Raw genomic sequence first — 13,355 nt, 5'->3', positions numbered from 1 at the left:
GGGGGGGGGGGCTCGGCCCAGCAGGAGGGGCAGGCAGCCCTCAGACCACAGTAGGCCCTACCCTCCCGCAGTCCCCACTACAACTGCTCCTCCAGCACAGTCCAGAGAACGAGAGGTGGCCTGGCTACCTCCGCAAGCCATGCACGGCCCCCGGGGTTTGGAAGACCACTTCAGACGTTAAACTTCCTCCTTTTGTTAGATGCCTGGTTATGCATAGAGATTCTCCACCTGTGTGAACACACCTGGCCAGCAATGGGTATTCCAGGTCTCCAGAGCTGGGAGACCACCACAAGGGGCACTGGCTTGAGGCCCGGGATGACCAGAGGAATGAGAGAGGCTTCTGACTCTTTGTGAGAAACTAGAAATACAGTCCTTCTCTTTTAGTTGTAGATGGACACAATACCTTTGTTTTATTTTTATTTATTTTTATGTGGTGCTGAGGATCTAACCCAGTGCCTCACATGTGCCAGGCAAGTGCACTATCACTGAGCCACAACCTGGAAATACAGCTTTTTTAGGAAATCTCTCATGACACACATACATATACACTCACATGTGCACGTACTCACACCTATGTGCTCACACATATATATGCCTGCACCCGTAGTACACACACTCTTGAGCACCCACACAAAAAGGTGCACACACGTCCTCATACCTCCTGCACACACTCACACGAATGCATGCTCACTCACACCCATGCACACTCCCATGCATGTGTGCACGCACACACATGCCCATTCCTCACACTGTACATATACTCACACAAACTCTCACACACCTGCACCTGCACACATGCACAGGCACGTGCACTCACACACGTGCATATACACACGCACACACCAATGCCCATGCGGTCTCACGCATGCACATGCACACACATGCCTACGTGCATGGCCCTTCTGCCCTGGGTTGACCTCAGCCGCCCATTTCCCCTTGCTGCTCAGTGCTGCAGCAGTCGCCTCTTCCACACCTCATGGATTTCTGGCCTATATTTTTTTCTTAGAGCTAATGTAACAAGGCATCATAAATTAGGATGTTTATAAACAGAAAGTCATTCTCTCCCGATTCTGGAGGCTGCAACGCCATGGCTGAGATGTGGGCAGGACCTTGCTCTCCGGAGGAAGGCCCTTCCCCTTTCTGCAGCTCTGGACTGGCTGGCTTCCCTGGCTTGTAGACACCGCACTCCAGTCTCATCTGCTGTCGCGTGTCTCTTCCCTGAGTGTCTGTCTCATCTTTCTAGAGACACCAGTCCCTGGAGCAGGGCCACCAGACTCAGCAGAGTCTCATTATAACTATTGGCTTTTGCAAAGACCCTCTGCCCAAGGTAGGTCATGCTCTGAGATTCTGGGTGGATGAAAATTTGGAGGACACCATTTGACCAGGGCACTGCCTTGGCAGATTGGAGGCCTGGTCCTACCTTGCTCTGACCCTTTAATATCCCGCTGATATGTTGTTCTCTCCAAATCAGATCTAACTGTGGTTTGCTGGGAGCCATTAGCCAAGTAGGTATGACAATTTCCTTGCCAGCGTACCCCATGTTGCAGTGACATTGAATGTAGGTGACCTTGCTCAAGGACCAAGGCGGATTAGGGCGTTCCCGGTTTAGGTTCCAGGTTTAAGGTTTAAGATTATTCCTGCTGGGAATAGGGCGTATCCTGCTGCCTAAGTTCCCCTTGAGTTCTCACGGGATTCAGACAGTATATTTTGGAGATAGAAGCCCAGTGGATTTGGATTTGGGCAGAGAACGTGGATTTCCCCAGAACGTGATTGTAGACGGCTGGTGTGAGTTCGGGAATAAAGAGTTGCTGTTTGAATCTACAAGCTGTGTGGTGGCTCGTGATTGTGTGCCCAGCCAGACTGTGGCAGTGGTTGAGGTCCCCAATCGGCAGTAAAGGTTTCCAAAGGCAGGATAGAGAGGCAACCCCATCGGCGCCATGCTTCATAAACCGACAGCCACAGCTTCCTCCAAACATGAGAACCCTGGATCTGAGGGGGGAAAGTTCCTGATTTCCATAGAGGAGGGTGTCTCAATCTCGGCGCCGTTGACAGCAAAAGATCTGACGAGTCTCTGAGGAGCAGCTGCCCTGTGTCCGGCAGGCTGTTGAGGCATCCCTGGCCTCTGTCCACAGGATCCAGCAGCCTCTTTCCCTGCAGCTAGTGGAGAACCCCTGCTGGGGACCCTGGTCCAAAGGCCAGCACTGTGCCCAGGGGTTCCAATGGCAAAGCCTTTCTGCAAGCCCAGGGTCCCCCTGCACTGGTCTATGTGTAGTGTGTCCAGGTTGGACTCTCTCTGTTGTGCGTCTTGATGCCTTCCACCTACAAGCCCAGTCCAGAGCAGCCTGACTGTCCCCACACAAACTGCAGGGTCCCCTTGTGTACGTGCCTAGTCCTAGCAGGTCTCTGCCCCTCACGTGGTCTCACTCTCCCCTCCATCTGTAACAGGCTTCTCAGTCGAGGAGGTTTTTTTGTTTGTTTGGAGTTTTTTGGTTTTTTTTTTTTTTTTGGTACCAGGGATTGAACCCAGGGTGATTAACCACTGAGCCTCATCCCCAGCCCTTTTTGTAGTTTTTAAATTTAGAGACAGGGTCTCGCTGAGTTGCTTAGGGCCTCAATAAGTTGCTGAGGCTGGCTTTGAACTTGTGATCCTTCTGCCTCAGCCTCTCGAGTCACTGGGATTACAAGCGTGTGCCACAGTGCAGCCTCAGTCTAGGCTTTTTTGAAGGGAAAATAAATGGGCCCATACTGTGCCCAAATTCTTGACAATTAATTTTCTCTTCCTTCTATGCTAAATGTCTGTATTTTTAAAATCAAAATTCAAGGAATCTGATCCATATTTGGTACAAGGCTGGTGACCTGATACTAAGCTCAACTCAAGGACTGCCCCGCACCTCTGCCCAGTTGAGTGAGAGGGCATGTAGGTAATTAAGCCAGTGGTGAGTGTTGGATTCCAAGGGTTGGGTAAGTAAGTTAGAAGCTTAAGAATGTCTGGTCAGCAGAGGAGGCACTCAGCACTCAGGCAGCCGGGGTGTGTGTGGAGGCGCCTTCTGGGGCTCCTCCTCCCTCCCTGTGCCTGCTTCCAAGGTCTAGGATGCGGCACTTCCCCACCCATGGGGGCCCATGATACGACAGCCAGCGTTCAGCAAGGGGATAATTCCTCATTTGTATTTCTGTTTCCTAAGGGCTGTGTGCTGACCCCTTGGGAGCCCTGGCTGATTTCAACTGCACAGAGACTCAACAGCAAACAGGAAATCCTGGCAAGAATGTCAGGGAGGTGAGGGTCTGAGGGGAGCACAGGACAGGCCCAAGGATGGCCTCAGAGGGGGAGAGCATTATTCTCTTTCTTGGTCCCTTAGGGACATACTGCGGTGAGCCTGTGGCCACTACCATCTGGCCACCTCCTCATGCAGCGACCACCACGGTGACGGTCTGGGAAGAGATCAGCTGGGTTCCAGGCTGACGGTGAGAGCACGCACCACAGAACATGCAAGAAGATCTGTTCAAGATGATCAACAGGATCCCACTCGGATCCTGTCTGTGGGCTGCTCCACAGGCAAAGATGACCCTGGCCTTCAGAGAAAAGTGCTGGCTCTGAGAATTCAGATGATCATTGTAGCTGATCTGTGACCAGGGAAGTTCCATGTATTCCACTTGGGGAAGAGCACGGGCCTCGGGCATCGAGTGGGCTGTGTCTCTGGGGTGTGGTCCTTTAAACTCCCCCTGGACAGTGGCTCTCCATCTCGCCAGACCCAGCAAGCCACGTGAGGAGGTCTTATCTCACTGCACTGTCTCCTCCTCAGTAACGTTGATGGAGGGTTTCTTTTTTGCAATCAAACTTGACTGAAAAGAATGTGCATTTGAAGCCCCAGAAGACCTGCTGGAAGCCAAAGTCTTTGCATCACGTGACTGGAGAGGTTGCCCAGCTGTGGGCTCAGTCCGCAACAGACAAGTCCTGCTGTCCCCTGGCTGTGGCCGTTCAGCTGTGGAAACATGCCCCCAAGTCCCACGCAGGAGGCAGGTGGGAAAACCAGTTCCCTCAAGGACCACCTGCCTCCACTCGGCTGTCAGGACCAGAGTATGTTCTTTGTCTTGTCACTCACTACCTCAGGTCCCCGGGTGATGCTCTTCGTGGTCCTTGTTTACATGTAAGATTCTGGACATCTCCGGAGATTCTCCTGCTGCAGCCAGAATAACTAAGACCAAGCCGCCTGGTGGTAAATGTGGTGCCCAGGTAGCTGAGAAGCAGGGTCTTCCAGGTGACTCTCCCTGGCAGCCGAGATCCTGCAGACCCCGGAGCCCCTGAAGAACGAATGGGCTTCTCTCCTCCAGCCCCCCAAGCATTTGTGCCGGGGCAGAGGGTGTGAGAGGACGTCAAGGGCCCAGTGACCAAGTGATAGTGTTGAATGCCCTGATGTCCATCTTGGAGGGTGCCCAAGAGGGAGGGAGGATTAGCAAATGGGGGCCATTTTCAGACAATCCTTAAGGCAAAGTGACTGTGTGCTCACTTATACGCCCCCCTGGGGGGGGGTCTGGGACGTCTGTAAAATGCCCCTGCTCCCAGCAGTGGGGAGAGGGCCTTGGGCTGGGGGGAGCCCTGCGGCAGCCAGCTCAGAACACAGCCACGCTCCCCAGGCTCCTGCAGGGTCCCTCACGACAGTGGCCTCCAGGACTGGGAGGTGAATGCTGGCATCAGGTTGGAACCCACGGTGCCAGGCGCGAGGACCTCTGAGCAGTGTCTGTGGGGCTAGACGAAGGCGACTCTCTCCAGGAGAAAAGTGTGCATTTGTGATCACCTAGGCCTGGTGGCCATGGCCCTCCTCATGCCTCTGTCCAGGGACCTCCCTGCCTGGCTCCCTTCGTGGCCTCGACACCCCTGAGAGTGTTAGAAATCATCTGTTTCCCTTTTAACTCTCCTCCCTCACCCCTGGGGACTCCTCAATTTCTAACCCCTGTGGTTTGGGGATGGGGAGAGACTTGTTGAGGTAGCTATGGAGGAGGACAAGCCCTGCGAGAAAGGTCCCCCTGCTGGCCCCAGCAGGAAGAGCACAAGTCCCCAGGCTCCCGTATGGGGACGGCACCCTGTGTGTGCACGCCCAGGCAGGTGGGCAAGTGCCTTCCCTGTCCCAGCCCCTGGGCCAGCCTCCTGCCCACCTGAGGTCCCCTCTGCCCACTGGCCCAGCTGCAGACACGGCTCCATGCCCTCCCCTCAGAGGCACGGCTCTGTTTCCTGCTCTCTCTGCTCTGAGAGGTGACTTCGGGCTCTGGTGTTGTGTCGGGCACACTTGTACACACGTGCATGCTCAGACACACATCCTCAGGCACCCTTAGATATGCCCTTGCTCCTGCCTGGGCCACATCCCACACTGGCCTGCGGGGAACTCGAGGCTTCCTGCGTGGGGCTGAGCAGGAAGGTGGGCGGACTGCGGGGCACCCATCAGCCAGCTCCTGACCCAGCATGAGCGCAGTCTGCCACGGAACCGACCCCGAGGCAGCCTGGTGGCCGGGCTGGCACCTCCGAGGTCACCCCTCTGGGAGTGGGAAGGGGCTGACGAGGAAACTGGAAGGAGATGGGCCGCAGCCTCAGGTGAGGACGGTCATGACTCTCCCAACTAACTCACAGGGCTGAGGGCGTTGTGGCAGCACGGCTGGGCCGCTCGTGAGCCAGGGGCAGGCATGGGAAGCTGGAGGGGTCCCCTGGGCCTCTTCATGGGAGGGTGTGACCAAAGAGTCAATATTCTCTGGACCCAGTGGCACGTGGCCTGGGCCTGGGCACGGGAGGCCAGGGAGCCTGGCTGATGGGTGACAGCTGGGCTGTGTCTCAGCAGAAGGGCCGTGGGTGGCAGTGCCTGAGAAGGGTGCAGGGCGCCTCCACTCAGCACAGGGAGCAAGGGCAGAGCACACGGCCTTCCTCCCGGCAAGCTCCAGATCCCAGGACAGCCCCGGTGCTGGTGCCACAGTGGCCAGCGAGCTGCTCCCCACCGTTCTCTCCCACCTCCAGCCCCCAGGGAGGTGGACCTCTGCCACCCCGGCAGGGTGGTGTGGGACGCTCCTTTTCCTTCTCTGTTCCCAGGGCTTGAGCCTTTTGGAGGGAGACAGAGGCACCAGCCACGGAGGAACAGTTCCCAGGGATGGGGAGCAACACCTGTGGGGAGGACAGAGCAGGATAGGGCAGGCATGGGCGCCCGGGGGCATGGTGGAGGGCCGGGTACAGTGCAGACCCCACACAGCGCTGGCCAGCTGCCGGCCTCCCTGCAGCAGGCCAGTGTGACTCTGCAAAGCTGGTGAATGTGGAGGTGACAGTGTGGCCTCGCCCGGGTGGCAGAGGCAGGCAGCAGCTCGGCCCTGTGCCCTGAGACCGCCTGCAGCTCCAGGGCCCGCGCCACCCAGGTCTTGATGCCTGTGTCTGGGGAGGCTGGAGCTGTCTTCCTGAGTTGGCTGTTGCCTCTGGGCAGCATGGGCTGTGCCTGGCTCGTCCTGGAGCGTCTCCAGTGCCCATCGTGGCTGGTGCCCAGGAAGGGTGTGGTGCAGTGAAGGGGCAGGGAGCAGCCTTTAGTCTGGTCTTTTGCAAGTGCAGAGCAAGTGGCCAGCTGTGCTCAAGGCTGCAGCGGATGTCCTGGGCCTGGACCCTCCTGCTCTGGACAGCACCAGTCACTGCCTCTGCACTCTCCGCTCTCCAGTGGGCACTGGATTCTGCCCGCCCAATGGCCAGGTGTGTGAGCTCCACCCCCTCCTCCAGCTCCTCCTGCACCTGAGGGCTCGTGTGGGTCTGTGTTCCCAGGGGCCCCAGCTGCAGGTGGTTTGGTACAGAGTGGGCAAAGGCGGCTGTCCCTCAGGATGAGCCGGACAGGCCTGTGACGCTTGGACACAGTGAGATCTGGCTGCCAGGTAGAGCGGGGAACCACGGCACAGCAATGGGGACTTGGGCCGCCACCGTGGCCAGCTGGGATGTGCCGAGGAAGCGGCCTGCTGCAGTGCACGTGCCTGGGGCTCCTGAGCTGAGATCCGTGCCAACAGGTCTGAGGAAGCTTCGCTCAGGCCACAGGGTGCCTCGGGGACGCAGCGAGTGGCTTCTTAGTCCCATGTTATTGCTTTGCCCTGTGGACAGCGTGGCCTGTCCTGTGGCCCCCACACTCGGCCCCTCCTCCTGGCCATACAGTGGTGTCTGCGGCTCTTCCTGCAGCTGGGGAGGGTGTGTGGCAGAACAGCAGCATGGAATGTGGGCAGACATCAGGATTTTACTTTTAAGTCTGTCCCTGAAGTTCCCAAGGTGTCCTCCAGGCCTCTTCCCCACCCGCTGCACGGACAGGGCTCTGAGGACAGGGAGGTAGAGCCCGAGACACAGAGCCTGGTCCTTGCATGGCCAGATGGAGTGTGATCAGAGCCAGAAGCCGGCTGCCCTGTGGGCCAACTCCGACACTGGAGGGTCTGCAGCCGTTGGCCTCTTCTGGCAAATATGGTCCATGAAGATGGAGGCCAGCCTCCTCATATGTTGTGGGTGACAGTGCTTCTCAGATAAACAGGGACGGAAGGAAACAGAAGGTGGAGCACATAAAAACCACTGGGAAAATAAAAAATGAAAATTGTGTATAATGGTTTTGCCGTCCCAGAGACCACAGCAAGGGTGCACGGATGGAGAATGGATGGAAGGATTTGTCCTTCTTTTCTTCTTTGAAAGGGAGATGAAGTGACTGGGTAGAGGAGACTGGCCACTGCTCCTGTGGCTACTGACGTCTGCCATCTCCTGGTGGGTGGCTGAGGACCGGCCTGCCTCAGGACAGGAGGACTTGGCCGGCTGGAGCCACGGCAAGACAGAGTAGCCCCAAGGGAAGGGTGAAGGCCACCGCCACCCTCCTTCCTGGACTCCGGAAGCACCAAAGGCTGACGGAAGAATAGCACCCGAGCTCATGGTGATGAGAAAGGCCAGCTGGCCACTGAGCGGAGGCCGGGAAATTGAGACAGGGACACACGTAGCTCTGTGTCAAAGGTTTCGTACAAAGAGTCCTGTGTTCACGTGTGGCTTTCCGTCTTGTTCAGTGAGAATCATGCTGCGCTTTAGGGGTTAGAATTTCTACATAGCACAGAGTTCATTTCCCAGGAGAGAAAATCACCCAAAACTTTGTTTTTATGTGAAGTGTCAGGAAACAATACTCTTCTTTCAAATAAAATGCATCTTACCTAAAGCTGGTGACACCCCACTAAACTGATTTTATGGTCCATTAGTAAATGGCAAGTTTCCTGATGGACATATTCCCCTCCATCTCCTGACTGGCCTGTGACAATGGCCCACCTGTCTCTTTTTATTAGCAAGCAGGGCTCAGATACAGTTGTACAGGTTGTGCACCAACACTCAAGGATACAATAGGATACTGGTGGTCCACAGTACCCACAGGATGAGTAGCTCTGGTGATAGCAAGTGACACTGGAATTTGTCTTAATTGAGCTATCAAACAAATGAAATTAACGCCAGTTTGTCAAAACCGAGTCACTAGTGGTCCCTGAGCCCATCTTTTGCATTTCTAAGATGAAGCCAATTTGAAGTGGCTCTGTTTGCCTCGGGTAGTTGTTTTAAGAATGGAATGAAGGGCGTCAGGCGCCAATCTAGACAAGACCTCAGTCTCAGCACTCCTCTCGGCTGGTGGTGCCTCCTGTGTTTAAACTCCCCAAGTTTTCCAGATGGGCCTTGTCCCTGCAGTCACAGGGGCCAGCCTCCTTCACACCATGCTATCCACGGGCCCCCGGCCTGCACCCAGGCCCCACTGGGTGCCCAGCACGTGAGCCGGGGACCCTGTATTCAGCAGACCTGAGCCACGCTCAGCTCCCAGGCTCTGGTCCAGCTGACAAGGGCAGCTCCTCTGCACCTGCCTCCCTGGAGGTCTGACTTCCAGACCAGAAGAGGGGGCTGGCTCCAAGAGCAAACATGAACCACCACCTCCAGGAGGCCTGGGGCAGGCTGCCACTTGTGTTTTGCTAAAATGGCCACTAATCCGATCTGGGCTGGGTTTTTTTTTTGGGGGTCCTGGGTATTGAGCCCAGGGATGCTTGAACACCAAGCCACATCCCCAGCCCTTTCTGTGTTTTATTTAGAGACAGGGTCTGGCTAAGTTGCTCAGGAGCTTGCTAAGTTGCTGAGGCTGGCTTTGAACTCACACTCAGCCTCTCTTGCTGCTGGGATCATAGGTGTGCAACACCACACCCTTCTCCAATCTGTTGTTTAAAAAGCCCAGAGACATCACCAGGACGCTGCAAAGCTAGCCAGCTGGAACACCCCACTCCACACAGCCATGCGAGCACTTCCTCTCACCGACCCCCGGGAACCCCGACTTTGGGCACCTGCAGAAGCCCTGCCCACTCCACTGCAGAGTGATATTCGCAAGCAGAGGACGAGTACTCCATGACTATTCCATTTCTTCTTTTAAAAAGAGAACAGCACGAGAGCCGGGGCCAAGGAGAGCATGTCCACCGACCGATGCCAGGCAGGGGGTCTCTGGGAATTGAGGGCAGCGTCCTAGGGTATTACTAAACAATCTGCTGTCCTCATCAACTCTGTTTTTATGGGCGGCCCCATAAAATCAATAACATTGAAGACCTTTGAGCTACCTTGAGGATGCTGTCAATTAAAGTAAATGAGACTTATTCCTAATAATTCCCAGAACCACAGGACCTCTCCTTCCACCCTTCTTGCCTGCTCTGTGAGTCGGCCTTAGGTCAGGGGAGGAGACCGCCACTTTGGGCCCCCAAGCCCACCAGTGTGGAGCAGCTGTGGGGGTCCTGCTTGGTGGTAGCTCAGGAAGAGCGGGGACTGCCTGCCCCCAGGGTCTTGCCGCCCACCCAGGCCAGGGATAGATGCTGATGGAGCCACGTCTCTGTGTCCTTCCCAGGTGCCGCTGGCGCTCCAGGTGGTCTCCACAATCAACTTAGAGGAGGCAAGGATCCTGGCACTTGGAACCACATCTCACCGCGGGCAGTCGGCCGGGGACCTTTGGCACCATCTCAGATACCTTTTCCCAGGCCCGTTGTTGGGAGGCTCCGGAAACTTGAAGAGAAGGGGAGACCTTCAGGAAGGAGCCCAAGAGGTTGCAGTTTCAAGCCACTGTCTCCGGGGGAAACGCAGCGTGATTCTGGGGACACTGAGGCAGGCACAGGACACACATCCAAGGTATCCTGCTGGGCAGTCCCTGAGGAGCCCTTTCCTAGCGCTGCAGAGCCAGTGTGGCCCCTTCCGCACCCTGAAGGAGCCGCCGGGCAGGGGACAGGGTCTGGCCAGGGAAGTCGCTGGGGCTCAGGGAAGGGAGCCGCCCACCTCATGTCCACAGGGTGCCTGGGGCTCCGCAGGGATGAGGGCCCATGGGAGGCGGGTCTGGCCATATTCGGCTCCTTTGAGACTACCAGTGCCATCCGGTTACTTTGCAGAGTGTTTTTGGCAAATTTGGAAAGTTCTTTTCACTTGATCATGTCAAAGTGGAGCACCGGAAAGACCACAGCCAGCAAAGGAGCTGGTGGCCCATTTTCTTCAAGTAAATTAAAACCACTTTTGGGGTTAAACACCCCGAGAAAGTTCAGGCCTCCTAAGTGTGGGGTCCTGGGTCAAGTTACCCAAGGACACAGCCCAAGAGCGCTGAGGAGGGGACAGGAAGGTTGGCACTGTCCTGATCCCACCAGCCTACTCTCCCACGGCACTTGCAACACACGCACCCTGGGCTGTGCATGTTCTCATCAGTGAGACGGGAAAGGTAATCTCATCATCAGGATCGCCATCACTCAAAGGCCTTGGTGCAGGGGCTCCCAGCAGGACCACCGGGCTCCCTCCCGGCCCCCAGCTCCAGGCGCTCCTCCCTCCTCCCAAGCACCTGTGCTAGTGTCCTTCCCTCTCCCAGGTCGCCCCTGTGCCCTTCTCCCTCGAGAGAGAGGCCCCTTTCTCTTGGTCCATTGTACTGACAACAGGCCAGACGGCCTCCTGACCTGGCAGGTCACTAGAACACACAGACTCGCTTACCCCCAAGTCAAGCTGGCATCTACACACACACTCACACACACACACACACACACATGCTCACACACACACACACACACATGCTCACACACACACACACACATGCTCACACACACATGCTCACATACACTCACACACACACTCTCACACATTCACACACACATGCACACGCACACACACTCACACACACTCACACTCACACACACATACTCACTCACTCACCCCCCCACACACACATGCTCACACACACACACACATGCTCACATACACTCACACACACACACTCTCACACATTCACACACACATGCACACGCACACACACTCACACACACACACACTCACTCACTCACACCCCCCACACACACATGCTCACACACACACATGTGCACACACACACACCTTTCCTGGCTATGCTGGATGGTGGAAGCCAGCTGCAGCTGGTGCCAAGGACATGTCCCACACTTGGGTGGCCTCGTAGGACCTTGGGTCTCCTGAATGCGGGAGTCAGACCTGCGAGGGGGCTGCCAGGGATCTGTCCAAGGTCCTGCTGACGACACCCTCAGAGGTGCGTCTCCAGTTCTGTTCTCCTGTATGCCTTTGGGGAGGTGATGGACCCCAGGAGGACCCCTGCACCCGAGCCCCGTGGGGGCACTGACCTGAGGGTGAATCCCCCCTTCATAACTCACACAAACTAAACACACAGAGCAAGGAACCCCTGTCTCCACCACTATTCAACCCTCCGCAGCCCCGCGGATCTTCTCCACCCCTGCTCCCGTCCTCTCTGGACAGGGACACCTTCCAGGAAAGTGGAAACACACGCACACACACACGCACAACTCCCTTCTGCTTGCTCTGAGGCAGCTGTGTGAGCCAGGCAGGACAGGACAAACTTCAGGAGCCTGACCCACATCCATTCAGCTTCGTGTGGCATTGTAGAAGGACCCTTTGAATGCTGCTTCTCTCTGATGGCTCTGAGATGGGCAGTGTGTGCTGGACACTCCTCGCCTTGCAGAGGGGTTGGTATCTCCCAAGACATGCTGGAGCCCTGAGACCCTGTCTGCAGGCCCCTGCTGACCCCTGCAACTCCCCTGTGGCAGCCCTCTCACCACATTAGACCCTCGGGTGAGCCCCCCTTGAGTTGTTTTGGAGCAGAAACGGTTCTTCTTTCCTGTTGGCCAAGGATCCGAGTCTGTCCCGGGGGGTGGGACGTGCATCCTGCACCCCCAAATAGAAACTTGCAGATCTCGGAGGGAGGAGGAGGTGCCCGAGAGCGTGGTGCCCACCCCTCCACCTTCCTCGGCCCCCCGCTGGCCTTGCCCAAGAACCATGGCAGCATTGTGTTTGATTCTGATGAACAACAGTGCTGCGATGCCTTCCAACTCGACAAGACACAAAATTTAGGTGCTGAGAGAGATACTTCAATTTCAAGCTTAAAGATTACTTTGGGTCCCTCAGGACTCAGAAGCAATTTAGAGCTGATACCCTGAACAAGAGAAAGGTTAGGAGATTAAGACCAACTGCTGTTTGGATAAATGGTTGGTAATTGCCCATATCCGCAATTATACACTGGCATATAATTTCTTTTCCGCTACCTTTCTCCTCTCCTGCGTCCCGTCAGGGTTGATTCGGAAGGAGCCCACCTTGGTCTTCTTCTGCCGAGCTTTGGTGATGTCATACTCCACCTCGTCCATCAGGGCCCTGCATGCTAAACAAGACACAGACAGCTGTGACCAGGGAGTGGCCTCGGAGGGGCAGTGGAAGGCCCCTCTGCTCGGACCCAGCAACGGGGACTCTGCTAGGAATGGGGGGCTTCCCTCCTCACAGCCTCAGACGCCATCAGACGCAGACTTGGAGACCCGTTTTCTTTGTATTCCCTTCTGTGCTCTTTGTGTTTTGAAAACCACATTTTACTTTTGCATCTGCCACAGAGCTGTGCTCACAGCCCCTACTTTGCGTTCACAGTAGAACCATCTTTACAGAGTGAAGGTGCTTGTACCCCCAGCCCGTTGGACACCCCAAAGCCCTCTGGCTGCATCTATCAGACCCAATCTCCCTCTGCATCACTCAGTCCAAAATGCATCCTGTTTCTGTAGATTGACTCTTGCTGGAATTGAAGTCGCAGGGGACCCTCTGAAACTTTTTTATTCTAGGCTACGTAGCACTTTGTCCCCTAAAAATTCCTTTTCCCCTTCCAAGGCAAAACTGCCCAACTGGAGACCCCCCAGGCGCAGCACTGGGACTGAGACCTTGCAAGTGAAAAGCAGACCAAGTGCCCCTGCCCTACCTGTGGCCAGGAGCTAGCACAGCACGCCAGCCGAGGGGCGCTGGAGAAACGACGGTGGGTCAGCGCCCCGAGCGCAGGGAG

At 56.2% G+C, this 13,355-nt stretch overlaps 1 protein-coding gene across 1 annotated transcript in view; it reads right to left on the bottom strand.

The window, feature by feature from the left end:
- The window catches only part of Cnpy1 (canopy FGF signaling regulator 1), a 36,119-nt gene extending 23,438 nt beyond the window's left edge, over positions 1 to 12,681 (bottom strand). Inside the window, exon 1 of the mRNA XM_015502328.2 lies at positions 12,583 to 12,681. Within this exon, the coding sequence (XP_015357814.2) occupies positions 12,583 to 12,681 (99 nt within the window). The remainder of the gene's footprint in view (positions 1 to 12,582) is intronic.
- Positions 12,682 to 13,355: the final 674 nt, after the last annotated feature.

The sequence above is a fragment of the Marmota marmota genome, unplaced genomic scaffold, assembly GCF_001458135.2.
Source record: "Marmota marmota marmota unplaced genomic scaffold, marMar, whole genome shotgun sequence".
In the NCBI taxonomy this organism is placed as follows: Eukaryota; Metazoa; Chordata; class Mammalia; order Rodentia; family Sciuridae; genus Marmota; species Marmota marmota.
Note: the sequence above shows the minus strand (reverse complement) of the source record. Positions and strands in the feature narration are given on the sequence as shown.